The 17497-nt window shown below is 37.6% G+C and overlaps 1 protein-coding gene across 1 annotated transcript in view; it reads left to right on the forward strand.

Moving 5' to 3' along the window:
- tlcd2 (TLC domain containing 2) overlaps positions 1-14695 on the forward strand; it is a 30458-nt gene extending 15763 nt beyond the window's left edge. The window contains exon 4 of the mRNA XM_088346312.1: positions 13968-14695. Coding sequence (XP_088202438.1) covers positions 13968-14348 — 381 coding nt within the window. The 3' untranslated portion in view covers positions 14349-14695. The remainder of the gene's footprint in view (positions 1-13967) is intronic.
- Positions 14696-17497: the final 2802 nt, after the last annotated feature.

Here is a 17497-nt window from a genome sequence, read left to right on the forward strand (position 1 = left end):
GGACAGACTTCCAACATCTGACCCAATCCATTAAAGTACACGTATGAATACATATGTATCGAAAGGCTACAACACTTGGGCTTTGTTAGCTAAATTAGTCTTGTGTGCTTATCGTTAGCATATCCAGAGCCAAGTTCTGCTTGAGATATGTCTTTTCTAATGTTGTCAAATAGACTTAGAAACGTTTTGTCTCCCCTTGACCAAACAAGTCTTTGCATTCATTTGCTTTCCTAACTGAACTTGACATTTGTACCTGACATTACTACGTAGCTTGAACCCAGTCAGAGAATGAGATTGGGAATGTGAGCATTTTCCTCTGGTAAACAATGTGACAAATGTGTTTAATTTTCAGCCGTGTCATTTCTTTAGTGTGGAACCCCTCAGGGCCCCCCCTCGTTTTTAGTGTCTAGACCAAGACAAGAGGGAGAGACATCTGGTGTCCACTTAAACCTCAAACTCCCCTGAGAAAAAAACACACCCAACACCAAACCTCCTGCTTCCTGAGCAGCGTCCCACAAATACGTGCACCCCCTTCGAACATTTATATTTTGAAACCCTACTCCATATTTTTAACCACAGGACTGTCTGCCCCCATATCCTTCTTCAGCTTCAAAACATCTTGCACTGTCTCCCATATTCAGACTCTCTTTGAAGCCTTCCTGATATGGCTATAAACAACTTGCTACACTCTTTCCACAAAAGGAATGTCTGGAGTTTTAGCTGTCGTTCAGAAATGTCATTGAAAACAGCATACAACACAAATGATTTGTAAAATACATTTGGCCCTCAGAATTGCCTGAAAAATATATACCGTTGTATTGTATTTTCCGTGTTTTTATTTTAATGTTTGGACCTTTTTGCAACAAAGATTCAGGGCTACTTAGAAACGAAACAATATTCAGTCTGCATTAGAGCTGCTAATGACGAAATGTTAATAGTCGACTAGTCACCGACTATTGAAACGATTAGTTGAATAATCAGATGATTTTTATTATTTTTAATTGACCATGAAGTTAATTTGATTATGTGGAACAAGAAAATATGCAATGAAAAGTTCATCTTTTATTGAACATAGTGCAGATTCATACACAAATTAATGAGTCAAAAAATAATCTAAAAACAATTAGGCAGAGTGCTCGGCCAATAGAGACACAAATCCACTAATAAACCTTAGTCCGTTTTTAGGGGCAGGCAAATAAATGACAAATAAAAATAAAGTAAGCATTTTTTTTATACCTGCAAACCAAGAACAGGCTCAGAACAGTAAATACAACCAATAAGAGAATTTTGTGAAGTATATTCAGTGGTCAACTGCAAAGTCTGTGACAAAATAACTTGATTCTCAACCGTTTGAAATCAAACAGTTTTAACAACTGACGTTTGTTCTTTGGGTTGCCTGCATTTCATTTTAAATATGTTTCATTTAAATAGTTTCCTGGTAGTGAAATATGTGCATATAAAATGTACTATGTCTCAACAAAACAGTATCACTTGAATCTTACCGAGGCGAGTCAGACTCCATTTCATTCAATTGTCCGACTTGCTCTTTAAATGTTTGTGTGGCACTGAGCAACTGCTATAATACACAAGGTCTGATTTGTAAACCTTGCAAGTGGTCTTTTTATACGCCGTATCCAGGCTAGAACGCTCTCCAACTTTAGAAGTTTAGGTATCCCTACTTGATGTTGATGCCGTCATTTCTGTATGTTACCTTTCAAGAATGAGAGGCTACGGACTAGTGTGATGTAAAGCGGCGGACACAGCTGAGGACACCATGATGTTGTGTAGGAAATGTTGTCACTGCTAAATGGTGATGTGTAGGCGTGTATATAAGTCTAGGTTCACACTCCAGAGCTTAATGCTCAATTCCAATTTTTGAGTGAAAGCTCGAATGGGCGGCAGTAGCTCAGGAGGTAGAGCGCTCGTCTTGGGATCAAGGGATCCCAGTTTTGAATCCTGGCTCGTCCGTGTTACATGTCGAAATGTCCTTGGGTAAGACACTGAACCCCTAATACCCCCAATAAGCAGGTTAGCGCCTTACATGGCTGCATGGCCGCTATTGGGAAATGTGGAGTACATTGTAAAGCGCTTTGGGAAGTCATTGACTTGAAAAGCGCTATTTAAATGCAGATCATTTCATTTCATGGTTTTGTGAGATTATTCACATTTCCAAACAAAAGTGACTTGTATGGGATCTCCTGTGACTTTTAAGCATCTCCTGCTTGAACACAAGTGCTCCGCATGCTAAGAAGAGAACACGTAACTCCCATGCAATGCGCAAATTGTTTGCGGAAGTACTCATAAATGTCAACGCCATTGCGTATCTAGCAATTTAAAGTATTGTCATACCGAAGACGGAAGAGTTGTCTTCCCAAATAATTAAATCCAAAACCTTACTTTCCCTTTATTGAATGCTTTCTGTGTTATTGTCCGCTACGGTGTGTGGATTTCTATGCTACACGGAGGAACATGGAAAGCGAGCAGCCGTAGGGAATTGAAGATTAATAAATCAATGGTTTGTATGTGGAGGAAGCTGTGAAACGAACTCTTGACAAGTTTTTATCCGTGTGTTTTTTTGGTAATTAATACTTAAATAAACCTCAACCAAACTCCGTTTTGCTGCAGCTGTATTTTTAAAAACACACACTTGTATCATACCTGTCAACCTGTACGGTTTTGTCGTACAAAGTACATTTTTTTATGCATTTTAAGATGAGTACGACGTACAAGGGAATCTGTACGGAAAAAACGCAAATTTGTCAATTATGGGTACCATCCGGTATACACCGACTATCACGAAACGGCAAATCAATCAAGTCAAAGGAGTTCGCCGCGGAAGCCTCTATCTCGGTATCGTTTTTTTTCGTTGCAAACGAAGCGAGCGGTTTGATGCTACTGTGCGCATGCGTCTGCCGCCTGGGGATTTCCCATCATGCATCATTCCGAAAAAAATATATATGGTGTACGATTATTTTGTATTTTGTACGGGAAAATACGACAGTTTGTACGGGCATGGAGCCTTGGAGGTTGACAGGTATGTTGTATGCTTGTCTGTTTGTGTCCCGACGGATCACCACCTTATCGTGGTGGGGCACTTTGTGCGTCTCCATGACCCCTAGAGCTATGTCGGCGGGAGTCTCGTACTCCTGGTAGGTTTACCCAAGCCGAACAGGTCGAAGGGTATAGTCCAGACTAAGAGTGATCCCAAAAGCTGGTGGCGGCACGCTGTGAGGCGGTTTCATACAGACCTGGATCCCGGCAGCCGCCTGCAGTTGTAGGAAGATGCCGGTCGTCTAGGGTCTCCCTTGCCACTGGAACCATCTTCTTTACAATCAAGATAGTGGCGTTGGGGAAGGCGCACCCCTTACGCCACTTTAAAAACCATCATTGCGCAGGTATCCTCTTTTACCCGAGTCTCCGACCACAATCCAGGATCGGACTGTTCAAACATCAGCAGACTCACAAATAAAAGAAGATGGTCATCATCGAATCGACGGACAACCCCAACAACAACAACAATGCTTGTCTGTGTTTTTGTAAGGAGGCTGCAGCAAAGGGCACTTGCATGCTATCGGTGCGGTGTGCCCTATGTACTTTATGTGTTAAATACAGAAATAGAACCAGCTACGGAGACTGCTCCTTTAAACACGGTGCGCCCTATGGTTGTGAAAATATAAAACATTTAGCCATACCTTTTTGTGAGACGATTTTCTACAAAATTATGCAATTTATTCATCAGGGTGACACCACCTAAAATATGCTACACTGTACTTGACTAGTTGGGCAAGACCACCTGTTGTTTAAAAAGTTGCGGAGGAATTTGTGGCTTGGAGAGTAATCAAGCACATTTGGGTTTAACTAGTCAATTGAAATTATAATCCAAAGGATTCCAGTCAAGAATTGAGCAGTCTTCAAATTGGGTTCTACCCAACACAACAGTTTAAGCCAGTTTTGTTTGTTTTAAGAGGCCAGTGATTGGTCACACAGTCTAACACATATGTGCCATGCATACCAAATGGTTAGCTGGCAGGGAAAAACTGGTGCCATTTACTTATTGTTGACACTAATAAAAGGTTGGGAACTACTGCACTGAAAGATGTGCTGACAGGTGCAACAGACATAAATTTATGTATGGAAGAGATACTGTAATAGTTCAGTTTTAATTCATTGAGAGAAAACGAACACTTTTCTTTAATGCTGTTCTCACCCTTAAGTCATAACATACCTTTCAACCTTAGCCTTTTGCTCTCCTTATTAATGATTGCATTTCCCTCATTAAATGCTAATAAACCTTACAAACACACCGCAAAAATCCATTTACTCAGACTTTGGACCATAAACCCCTTTCCAGTCTACGTCATCACTGGTTGACACAAACGGCAGGAGTAGCAGTACGAGTTTGAATAGAGCAATGTAAGATTTGTATGGTGAGTTGCATGACAAGCTGTTGTGGGCGCACAAATTGCAATTTTAAGGAGCACAGTTTTTTTCTTTGCAATTCCCAGAGGAAATATGCCTTTTCAAAAGCATCACAGGAGCCTGTGGCTGCAAGCCATTAAAATAATTGAGTTGACCGAGGACATCAATAGGAATGTCCACGTTTGTGGTGCCCATTTCAGATCTGGTATTTTTCTGAATAATAATACCTACAACAATTAAAATATTATTAACATTATTATTAATTTACATTTTATGTAATGAAATGAAATGAAATGATCTGCATTTATATAGCGCTTTTCAAGTCAATGACTTCCCAAAGCGCTTTACATTGTGCTTCACATTTCCCAATAGCGGCCGTGATCTGTGCAGCCATGTAAGGCGCTAACCTGCTTATTGGGGATATTGGGGGTTCAGTGTCTTACCCAAGGACACTTCGGCATGTAACACGGACAAGCCGGGATTCGAACTGGGATCCCTTAATCCTAAAACGATCGCTCTACCTCCTGAGCTACTGCCGCTACTGTAGTATATATTTGATATGTTATTACATTGTTAATAGTAATAATTATTGATTAAGTGTCGTTATCATTATTATTTTTATCTCACCCACACTATTTTATATATATATATATATATATATATATATATATATAAAGGTGGATCAAGCCAAGGAAACTGAATTCTCCTAAAGTTCAACTTATGTTTGAACTACGCCACTGTAAATATAAACTGGTCATCTGAGCCACTATTTCGTCTACTTCCTGGCATAAAAAGGTATTTTACTCATTACTTACCCGAAATAGACTGGCGGAAAAGTCGCACACGAAAGCTCCACAAAGTGACTCGTACAATCTACGTATAGCAATGATCAAAGGTTTTTGTTGTTGACTTTAATCACTTAGATAAATTTGCTATCTTATTGATTTCACATTCTTTGTGCTTATTAGGGGTATCTAGTTCTGTGAATCAGCTGGTAAAAACTGGCACCGATTCTGCCGTTCTGCCTCAACAATTCGCGTACAGCTTGGCTATGTCACACTTGTTTACAAACACGTCAAAGGGTCTATACCGCGACGATATTACCAATCAATGTTGTCGTCTTGTATGTGTTAAATAACACACATCGTCCGACCAAGACGATCCGGATAGAGCTGAAACGGGCACGAAAAGTTCGTACTCACAACAAGACGGACTATGTAAAGCAGAAAAAAAACATTTTTAGGTACAAAAATGGTTATACTGCCTACACAATTTTAAAATCTCTAACACTGGGAGATATCGGGAAATGTATAAGTTGACAGGTATGATATTGTAACGCGCGATGATAATAAAACATTATATATGTAATTAATGGAAAAAAAACAATTATACTATTGTATTATACTAGCTTTCTCACTCTACAGTGAACTTAACTAATTTTAAACTTTTTTAGACTAACCAACGTTGAAGTTAAGCAACACAGAATCTCCGAAAAACAAACTACACACCAAAATAAAAACTAAAAATATTTACTCCTCAGCGCCTTAAAAAAGATTATTAAATGCATGAACGTTTAACTATTTACAATTCAACTTTTAAACAAAGTTGGCTGAAATGGCACAAAACCTACGAAAAACGAGCAATAGTAATAAATCAAAATAAATATGTAAAACAAAAAAAATGTCAATCAGTCTCTTCTGAATTTAGGAACACTCGGCTTTAGGATAATTTCCTGCTCAGGTTTTTTTTTACTCTGACTTGTTCTTGTGCTCAATGTGCTGCTCCCCTCAAACCCTACCACCTTCCAACTCTGCTCAAGGAAAAAACGAAAATACGCTTATAAACCAATCAACCAATTAACCAAAAGTGAGTGAAAGGATAAAAAAGGGTGCAAGCGAACACACCATGGCGTCTGCAATCTTTTGTAAAACAAGACAAGGTATCTTTTTGATTAACTTAGCATTTATCTGTATTTAAATATGTTTTTTTTAAAATAACACAGGTTAATGACACCCTGGCGGCCCGCCAGAGAGTTTATATGGTGTGTGAAACACTGGTATGTCATGATCATATTAAAGCTTGTCCAATGAACTCCCTTCAAGCATCCATGAGTTTAACGTGACCCGCCGTCAGGCGACTGCGGTAAACTAGTGCCGCATGATAACTGTCACGGCCACCATCACCAGTGGTTCTGCAGATGGAGGAGTGTCTTTTTAAACCTTGAACTCTTGTTTAATCATTACAGTCGCTAAAGAGAGACTGCATGCTTGCCCTCTCCCGTTGAGCTTCCTCTTTGTGTCTCAGCAGCTCGTTTCCTTATGACCACTTAAGGGGCCCCCACGTGATGCTTTTAGAGAGGGTATGTGGCCATTGACCTTTGAGTTTTTGCTTATGGTGGTTGTATGTGAATCAAGTGTCCGCTGAATCATCTAGCAGGAGTTCTAATTTTCTGACTGATTTAAAGCCTTAAGTTCCTTTTAGTCCTTGCCGTTGCTATCTTCTCTGGTTCTGGTGTGTCGACAAGTTCAGGCAGAAAGAATGAGATGCCATTCGTATTTAAAAAGCAACCATGTTCTTTTGGATCTTAAAATTCCTTTATGATCTTATTTCAAACAACAGCTGGAAAATGTTTTATTTATGAACAATGGCAAACATATCTCCTGTTTACCTTAAAGCAAACTATGGTGTAATTTGCATGCCTGTGCAGTAGCTAACTTTATGACGGTGTGTTTTGAATGGATGCAGTGACACAATAAGCAACAACGTGTTAACTGTTGTGGTTCTTAATTTGGGTTATTGTAGAGCACACGGGTCCATCTTAACATATTAATATTGTATTTTTTGATTATTCTGTCAATTATTTTGTTGATGATTCCATAAACATGTATATTGCAAAATAGAACAAACTGAGACAAGTATTGTTAAAAACACAAACTGATCATAATTAACATATTAGCCTCCTCCATAATGTCATGATGTGCTAGGACTAATAAGCTTAGAGACCGTTATTCTCCCAGGTCCATCACCACCCTAAACAAGCCTGCAAATTGTCAAAATATATATCTTGCGACTTAATTGGGTTTTTTTTGTTGTTGCTGCTACATGTCTTTTTGCCTATTTCTTCTACAGTCATTTATCTTGTTTTTCTCTTTAAAGTCATCATTACATGTTTTAACCTGAAGTGCCATGTTTACTCTTGTTGCATACAATGTTCCACAATTTTGATATAAATTACAGTGCAGATATTTCAATTAAATCCATGTAATTATTCACTATATATATATATATATATATATATATATATATAAAATTATGCATTGTGATTTCTGTATTTTTCTTTTTAGTTTATCTCTATCACAGTGGACATGCATCTATGATGAAAATTTGGGACCCCTCCATGATTTCTAAATGGGAGAAATAGCAAAATAGCAGGGTGTTGGAATACTTCTTTCCTTAACTGTACACACACATATATATATATATATACTAATAGTATCAATTTCTGACATCTTAAAAGGAACATATTTATTCAAACATGGATTTTTCCTATTTTAACAACGACTCAACTGCCGAGAGAAATTAAGACGTTTACCTCATTTAGACCGATGCATGTTTTTTTCCGATGTCAGCAAAATAATTTATTCCTATTTGACATAAATACCTGTAATATTTACCTCTGATTGGATTTTTACTCCAAAACGTATCTAAAAGTATTCCAACAATTAATCAATTACGAAAATGGTTGTTGATTAATTTGACAATCTACATCCGATTTCAGTCGATTCATCGGTTTATTTGTTGCACCTCTGCAAACTGGAATTCTCTTTTACTCACTGAAGCAATGAAATGGTTTGGATCATGAAAACGTTCAGTTCCTGGTAGGATAGTGAGAGAAGTTGAACTCGACACATTTGTAATGTCTGTAAAGAATTCCTCAGGAATTTAAAGATATAGTGCTAACCCTGTTGAGATATTAGAATTCTTTATAATTCTCATCATCCAGGCTTAGGCAAACTTGGGAGATTGTTGTGACATCTACTAAACACCACTTGCCAAAAATTCCTAGAGCTCCCTCAATGTTGCCGTTGGCCGTTTGGCAGCATCACTTAAGAGAACCTCCAGTTCTTGGTAAATGCACCGCTGTGCCATGTTTTCCTCACATCACTCACTTCAATCTTTTCCATTATGTATGTAATGCAGGATACTCTATTTTGCTTTTCTCCAGGCTAATGGTTTTAAACAATGTCGCAATGTTGGATCTTACTAAAAATGGGGCAAAAATCTAGACCAGCTAAAGCCAACAAAAACATTTTTTTGCAGTTAAATTGAGTTTGACTCCGCTTTGTTATGTGTTTCACTGTGATTGTTTAACAATATAAGCAGTCACATCCCCAGTTAGGAAAGGTAACGGTTGTTCATTTTTGCTTTCCTTTCCTCCAAATACATTTTATCTAAAAAAAAATAACCTGTGGCATTCAAACAAGGGTGTTTTTTGTATTGTTTATCAAACTATAACACAATCGTGCTACTAACTCAGCACTGGGGCCTGTCATGACACAACCTGGAAAATCTCGCAAGATGTTATGCAAAGGATTTGCCTTTTTATCATATATTTTCAAGAAAAATATTCTTATCAGGGTCAGTATATCCTCTTCTGTCTTATCTTTTAATGCTGAAGGTCACAAAGATTTCATAACTTAATAATCACAAGTGTTTTCTACTTTGATTTGGAACCACAAGGCAGTCCTTTGGTAGTTTGTTTGCAGGACATTTAATTGAACCCTAAGGGACAAAACATGGAGAGTGGCTTTGTCTACAGGAGTTCTAATATTAAGTTAAAAAGCTCAAACTTCAACCTGAAATGTTTTAGTGCAAGGATATTAAGATTTGAAAAGCATCTCGATCTTTGAACTACAATTGATAGGAAAGGCAAAGTTGCGACTATTTTTACACTTGATCATATTTGCCATCTGTACAGCGGGAATCACGATGTAGCTTACTATAACTTAAAATACATCGTACTTGGATATTTGTTATTATAAAGTTTATAGACATTTCTAGGGGTCCTCGGGGGAGAAACTATTGAAAAGAATGTATCACTATTTCCCAAAACCAATGCAAGCCTTGTTTCTGTTAACCGTAGTTGTGGTGGTAGCTGATACCAGTATCAGCTGTTTCTAGTTGTAATTTAAAAATCAAGAATCTGTAATTGAAGCAAGAATACTTTCCCAAGACACACCACCTTAAATAGTGTCCTGAATGCCCAGGTGGTTAAGGGATCTGTGAACTGTCAACATTTCCATTGAATGAATGCAAAATAAAAGGAAAATATTCTTCTGGAATATAAAGCTTTTTAACATCTGTGATTTTTGCTAAAGTATGGTATTGGTATGATGTAGCAATGTTAGTGATTTCCTGAGATTTGGGCATTGGTGTCTGCCCACAAATTGTGTATTTAAACACCTCTAGCTAATTCCACACATTCCATTTTTCCAAGCAACTACATCAGAAGAACTTTACAGGATCATATAATCTTTTTATCAGTCTATTTTTTTCATGCTTAAAGCCAAGTATTGAAGTTATATCAGGACAATTTCTGATCGCTGAACTTTTGTTGACAGTTGTGGAATCATATACAAAGTATTTTCTTTCAGCTTCTTCTCTCCAACGTTCCCTCTGTGGTCTGATGCAACACGTGCCACAAGGGGTTCCAGCTGAGGCTTAGGTATTGCAAATGTGCAACATTTTCCAGGAGCTACTGAGGGATTGCTGGGATTCCCCTCCCGCTAGCACAACAAACAGGAGCAAAATTGGCTTTTTGCTCCCTAAACTGCTTCCAGGCCTCGCAGAGCTTGACAATTTTCTGTCAGTATATTGTTCTTTTTTCTAATTTCAGTGTTTCTATGGAATTTTTGAGTCATATTGAGGTGATGTTTGGGACACTCCTCGCCACTTGTACTGCGCAATTGTTTTGATAGTTACTTGTCTATCAGGGTTTAGCTATCAAGATTGTGGACAGGAGATTGTGCGTGGCTGTTTACAATGTACTCAGATGTCATAAACCATAAAGGAAGTATAACCAACACCCTGAAGTGAGAAGTTATTTAAGCGTTCTAAGGACAGAGAGACTCTTTCAGTCCACCTAATTTCCTTGTTTTTTGCCACACTCATTCGTCGAACCACGTTCATTAAAGCTCCACTATTATTGTCACATAGAGACGTACAGTTTCTAGTATAGTAGACACCTGGCATTACCACTAATTCTGCGAGACTTGCTGTCTATGGCAAAATCTCAACCAGGCGTGCTAAGGGTTTGCAATGTTTTTGTTGTAAAATGAGCCCCTCATCAAATTCCCTCTTGTTGTTTAGTGTGCAACAGCATTGTGTCCTGGACGGGCTGCTCTCTAGCCTTTCGTCCCTGTGACCCTGCTCCGGCATTACGGTGTTGTAAATGTGCATGCTTGCCGCCATTGTTATTTTAGTCATGAGCGTTTGGGTGGGTGGTTTAACAGAAACAAGTTATTTTGGAATCATTTTTAATTTCAGAGATGAGCTTACCCCGCTCCACTCAAATATGAGTCATTATTTGTATAATCGTTTTTTGGGGGCCACCAGCGAGTTGTTTTCTCTGATTTTTTAAACAGGATATGCAAGGATCATTTTAATATTGTTTCCCCTCTCAGTACCTCGATTGTGAGTTGGGGTGTTATATTTTTAAATAACTTTGACATATTATATATATATATATATATATATATATATATATATTACACAGTATAATTAGAATATAACCAAAAATACAAGTGCTATCATACAAATATGCATTGTATAAAGAAAAATTCAAGTAGGTCGAAAAATATTCGTTTTACATAACATGAGGCTCACCTAGAGGGAGTTGACATGATTGTACACCATCTTGCTGCTACGGGTTCCCCCCAAAATCTTGAAGAAGGCTGGCAAAAAAAATTGCGAAGATAGGGCGGTTTTGTCACTTTGAGTCCCTGTAATTTGTATTCTTGCTTTCTAGCACTCGTTTTCAGTTGCACTTTACCAGGGGCTGGTAGGTCAAAAAGTGGAATGATTCATATTGGACCAAACAACAACAACACATGTTTGGAGCCACAACAAAGTTAAAAGCTTTGTATTAGCCGTTGGAAAACATGTTTGTGTCATGTTCATCCTTCTACAGAAACCATGTATTTTTCTCTTATCAAACATTTTTGAAAAAGCAGCAGGGAGCCACTAGAAAGCGCCACAGAGCCACGTGTTGCTGACTTCGCATTACACAATACGGCAGCATATCGTGGTCAAATATTACACAGTGCCCCTTTAAATAGGAAAAATACTACTTGCAATGTCAAGTATTATTTGTCATAAATTACTAGAAGAAAAAAGAGAAAATGTACTATTTGTAGAATTAATAAAATAAGGATTAATCGTTCAAGCAGAAATGAACAATGTCTCACCAACATGTAAACAATGCACACATACAAACAAAAACTCTTTTAGGAACCATTATTAAAAGACTGATGAAAATAATTTAAGTACAGGAAGCTGAAAAGTACACAAAAGATATTCCTCCAAAAAATGTTCAGTCCAGAGTGACTACATTATATTTGGATCTTGGCTCTTTTTTTCTTATTGTGACCAAGCCCTTTTTTTTTTTTTTGCACATGAAAAATAAATCACTCGTAGAATAACTTCTGATAAAATGAAGCAAGCCAATACTGTCTATTGAGTCAAGTGAGGTCAGAGCAAATCAATCAAATATTTGAAACAATACAAGCCTTTTTTTGCAACATATTAAGCAAGTTGTCATGAGTACCTTGCCCACATGATGTTTTGTCAACCAATTTATCAGAATGGGGAGTGGGTGTGCTCCAAGATCGGATGTTATGGTTGTAATCGTGCATGCCTCAGAAAGGCCCTGCCCCTTGATTTGTAAGGTCTCTCGATGCTGCCACCTTGTGGAACTTGAGTGTTAGTTGTTATTCAACACAATTTTATAAGAAGTGGTTCGCAAGGTTGTATTGACCTTTGTCCTAAATCCTGCCACGGTGTGAAATACAGGACAATGTATTTATGCACTTAATATAGTATTTAACGGTAGAAAAAAAATATTAAGAAAAAACAATACTGTTTTGAATAATTAGAACAAATGCATGAGGTATCTTTTTCTCCTTTTTTTTAAGTTTTTAAGATATTTTAGGCTTTTTATTTCCTTCGTAGCATAGATAAAACAGACGGTTATCTCACAATTGTAAAGTTTTACTGACATGTTAATATTACACTCTGGTTGAACTTTGGTTTGATTTATTTAATTCTATTTTCGAGGCCAATTACTATTTGTGTCTGGGATCTGGAAATTTCGTCATTACTATCGTCTTTTTTTCATTTTTTTAAAGAAAAAGAGTCCAACAAGGCTCCTATTGTTGTTGTATAAATGTGACTGTGTTCTTCTGCTCTCATCAAATCTACCTGTATTGTATGTCTGTGTAGTACATTGTTCATTTTTATTTTACACAAAGGTTTTTTTTTCGTTTTTTTTGTCCAAAAAAGACCCCGTTTTTATTTTTTACAAACCAAGTTGTCTATAGAAGTGTTTTGCAACCATTGTGCGGTGGTACCTCGTCTAGTGTGCTGCAGGAATTTTCCCAATGTTATCTTTGCATAAAAAGCATGCAATTGTTTAGTATCTTTCTTCCACTGATCAGTCAAGTACCTGTAACACTCATCCTTATCGTTAGATGACAGCAAATTCCCTTTCTTTGAAATTTTAATAACTAACTATTCAGTCATGAGGTTGTACAGGGAAATATATTAAATACCTTATTTGGTTTAATGACGCTGTTTGGTATCGCACTGAAAAAAAAATCATATTAAGTAAATCCGCATCTGTCTATTTAAGCTCAGTGCTCCCATTTTCCCTTTGTCAGTCCATCAACAAACCTCTGCCCAGCAAGTCGTGGGTTTTGACTCGGTCCTGTTTCTTGTTGGTATTCCCTGTCCGGTATTGTTCCCGTTAATTTTTGTCCTGTTTAATATCGGTTTCCAGATTCGTTCCCGTCTATTTTTGTCAAGTTTATTATTCTCTCCAGTTTTCGTTCCCGTCCAATTTGTGCTGTTTATTTTCGATATCCTGTTTCATTATCTATCCTGTCTGTCCCGTCCTGTCCGGTATCCACCCCATCTGTCCAACATCAACTCAGGCAATTGGTATCGATCTCGTCGGCATCTGGCTTCCTATCATTTCAGGCCAGACTGCTGCCTAACGTGCATGACTCCCCATTTCCCGTAAAAGAAAAGGGTTGTGTGAGTAATGTCACGCGTTTGGGTCCTGATCCTGTTCTGGTTCATGACATCCAAGTGCATTATGAACGAGCTGACTAAGGCTGCTTCAATAATGACTTCAATGAAGTTGGAAATTCGATACAGCTCTTTAAAGTTATTTTAAAATCCGCTGGTTTCGAGAACCCTTAGTTTGGAAAATGAACAATCACAACAAACTGATTCACAGAGCATTTTTTTTCCTTGTTTCTCTTCCTTAGGTGATCACCTGTTTCGGCCTTTCCGTGTTTACGTATCGCTACATCGGCTTCGCTGTGGTGGCCCTTTTGGTGGAGATCAACTCGGTGTTCTTGCATCTCAGACAAATTCTACGCATGGCGAACCGGGCCGCCGGCACCGTCTACCGTGTCAATAGCATGATCAACCTGGGAACATACGTGGTGTTCCGCATCAACACCCTGGCCTGGATGACCCGCTGGCTGGTGCTTAACAGGGACAAGGTGCCCCTGTTGGCATACACGCTGGGCAGCGTGGGCTTGGCCATCATGACGGTCATGAACATCATCTTGTTTTACCGGCTGCTCAGGACCGACTTCCTGCAGAGCAGCACTCGGGAGGCGAAGAAAGAGAAGGAAACTTAGGTGGGATCCATCTTGGGACCCTGCGGGTGCGCTTTGGTACTTTACTTTCCATTTTTGTCATCGCTGAGCATCGTTGACAGCTACTTGTTCGCGTACTTAAACTACACTACTGCGTCACTGCACAGATCCACTGGGTGATCACAAATGTAGCCTATGGTGTGTGAAACCCACAAGCGCCTCCTTTTTTTTAAAGTAACGCTTCATGATGCGTAATAACGTATGACTGCCGGTTCCTTCACTGATTATATTAACCAACCAAATGGAAAGTTTATTTAAGCTACTTATGCATGAATGATGTCTTTTATTTCTTTGAAGCCACCTGCTACCTCAGTAAACGTTTGAATGTTGTTTGCCACTTCCAGAACAAGCATTATTTGTCCTTATCAAACAACAAATCCTCATAAAACTAAATTTATCATGTCTGGCCCAAGCACAGAAACTGAAAAGATTCTAGCATAACAATAGTCGGCGGTGAATATTTCATTTATTAACCCAAACAGGAGATGTACCCTGTCGCTGGAGGCGTGTGCTATTCTTTTGCTATACCTATAGAGGGCAGCAGAGACTCGAGTTACCCCAAAACGTGCATTCTTTCTCTCCACATATTTCAAAAGGGTGTCCATTTCTTCTAAAGGACAATCTGTGATATTTTTAATTCAAGCACTCAGCCACAAAGGAGATTTATCGTGTACTTGCTTAGAATCCACATATTTGAAATCACTCCACGAGAGAACAAATGTGTCTCATGCCAGTTGCCATTTCTACAGATGGCATCTGTCAAAAACCTTTTCAAACTAATAGTCACATGACACTCTAGTGACTCAAGTGTTAAAATACAAACACAAAACACATTTCTGTCTTAAAATGTCTTATTTGAAGAAAAAATAGGGACCGTGTCTTCACTTAGAAAATCATATTGTTTTGTAGACCCGCTCCTTTGTTTTTATTAACAAGTGAGTTAGATGCTGCCGAGTCGTGAGGTTTCCATGTTGGAATAATAACACGCAAGTAGGCATTCTCACAAATAATTGAACCCCTGCCAAAAAAGAGGTTTGTAAATTAGATGCCAAAAGGAGGTAAATTATTGCATGTTATTACACAACTAAAACAGCATATAGACAAAAGTTAATTTTAATTCAGCCACGTGTTTTTTCTGATCAACAAATGCCACCTTTGTTGTTGGGTTAAGAAAAACACTTTGCAATTGCTTTTTTTTTGTCTAGGAGGGGTTAGAACGTGTATATTTGTAATTTATTTGCTCTAAAAGTGTTGCGTTACAGATGAAATGAACAACCTGCTTAACCCATTTGAAGGTAGTAACTGTATCTGTGGTTTTGTTGTCTCAGAAGTAATTTTTCAATGAGGTTATTATAAGTCAAGGGCTGCCTTCGACTAAAGATGTCCCTAGTTAAACATCCCAACAATTCCAAGTTGAAACCAGGACATAGAAGCATTACTGTATACAGTCATGACCACAGCAGCCTTATAAAAGATCAATGTACTGTTGTGATATGATAGTAAAAATCAAATGTAGGCAGTTTACCATGCCTCTCTAGACAAGTGTAATGTAACTCAGTTTTTTGCTGCTTGACGCGTGTCTTTGAGTATGATTGCAGACTTATTTTGAAGCAATGTAATGAATGAGTTGCAGTCAAATTGAGATGCATCATATTAAATGGTACAGTTTTAGAAGAGTTATCACTGTGAGAACATAATGGATATTTTATCACAATTTCCGTGCCAATGGTATATTATACATCATGCTTAAAAATGATGATTGGAATCCTATTTCCAAATTATTGGAAATATGTGAAAGTATATTACAATAAAGATCAACCTTTTTAAAGGTAACTATTGTGAGTTCCGTGAGGATCTCAAAATACAAAGCACAAGCTACATGAGAGCAAATGCTGCTCAGTGTAAATTTCTTTTTTCTTGGTCTGCAACAGAATATTTTGTATCTTATACTCCATCCAACTTATGTTTAAAAGTAATAATATTTCATGTTGTAATAAATAGAATCATTCTAAATATCCTTGTCTCTTTTTACTTCATTTTAATGGTTGTATTTGTCCCATAAACATTAATTCCCAGCATCGGTTTAATGTTGCTATAGTTTTAAATTGTTACACTGTATCTTTGTTTTGTTTTTATATAAAAATAGCCAAACTAATAAATACTCAAATGAGCAAAATAAATATTAGCCTAAGTTTTTTACTTCATTCCAAATTTTTCTTTTTTTGTGCTACATATATAAAGTGAGAAATTGATCATTATAATCAGCAAAAAGATGTGTAGCTTTTTACTAAATGTATTTCAATTTTTGCAGCGGAATCTTAAAACAGTTTCATCAAACAAAAACAAGAACTAAAGGTGTCCGCAACTTGAAATTTTATTATTCTATGCTGCCATCTCTTGGTTTAAAGTCATGATTGTAACCTCAGCCAACTCACTCCTCCAGTACTGATTAACTCTTCTTTTTTTCATTTTTTTTGAGCGTTTGTGTTCGCGTTTGGACTGTATTTGAAACTGGTCTTTTCTTACAATTATCATTTTCAGGCTACACTAACAAAATAACCCCGGGACAAGCATGGAACCACTGTCCCTCCCTCCTCCCTCCTCCCCTATCCTGCTTTCGAATGTGTTAAGAGTCCCGGAACAGCAGTGCTAAAAGTAAGATAAAAGCAAATAGGCGGGGTGGAAAAAAACAAACCATAAAGACTTTTTAAACTGTGTTCGTTTATGTTAAAGCATATTTTATGGAGAAAATATTCTACCTTCAACCTTAAATATATTTCTCTGTACTCTGTCATGAGCATATAACTATAATTAGTATACACATGGAAGAAACTACTGATCAACCATTAGGTGTATAGGTAGTCTCTGCAGCCCTTTGAGACTTTATGTGATTAAAGGCTATACAAATAAACACGACTAGACCAATGACAAAATGCATCAATATATTGCATTTATATCATATATTTAAGTATTACCTCATTTGTGTGTTCATTTAATTATCAGGCATACGTTTATTGGTATTTATTTATTATACATTTATTTCTACATATGGTAAGATTAGTCCTCCATATGAGCCCACTTGTAGCATATTGAGCTCTTGAATTTAGGCACGGTCTCAAATGGACTAAATG

The sequence above is a fragment of the Urocampus carinirostris genome, chromosome 10, assembly GCF_059441175.1.
Source record: "Urocampus carinirostris isolate Australia breed hairy pipefish chromosome 10, RoL_Ucar_1.0, whole genome shotgun sequence".
NCBI classification, from domain to species: Eukaryota; Metazoa; Chordata; class Actinopteri; order Syngnathiformes; family Syngnathidae; genus Urocampus; species Urocampus carinirostris.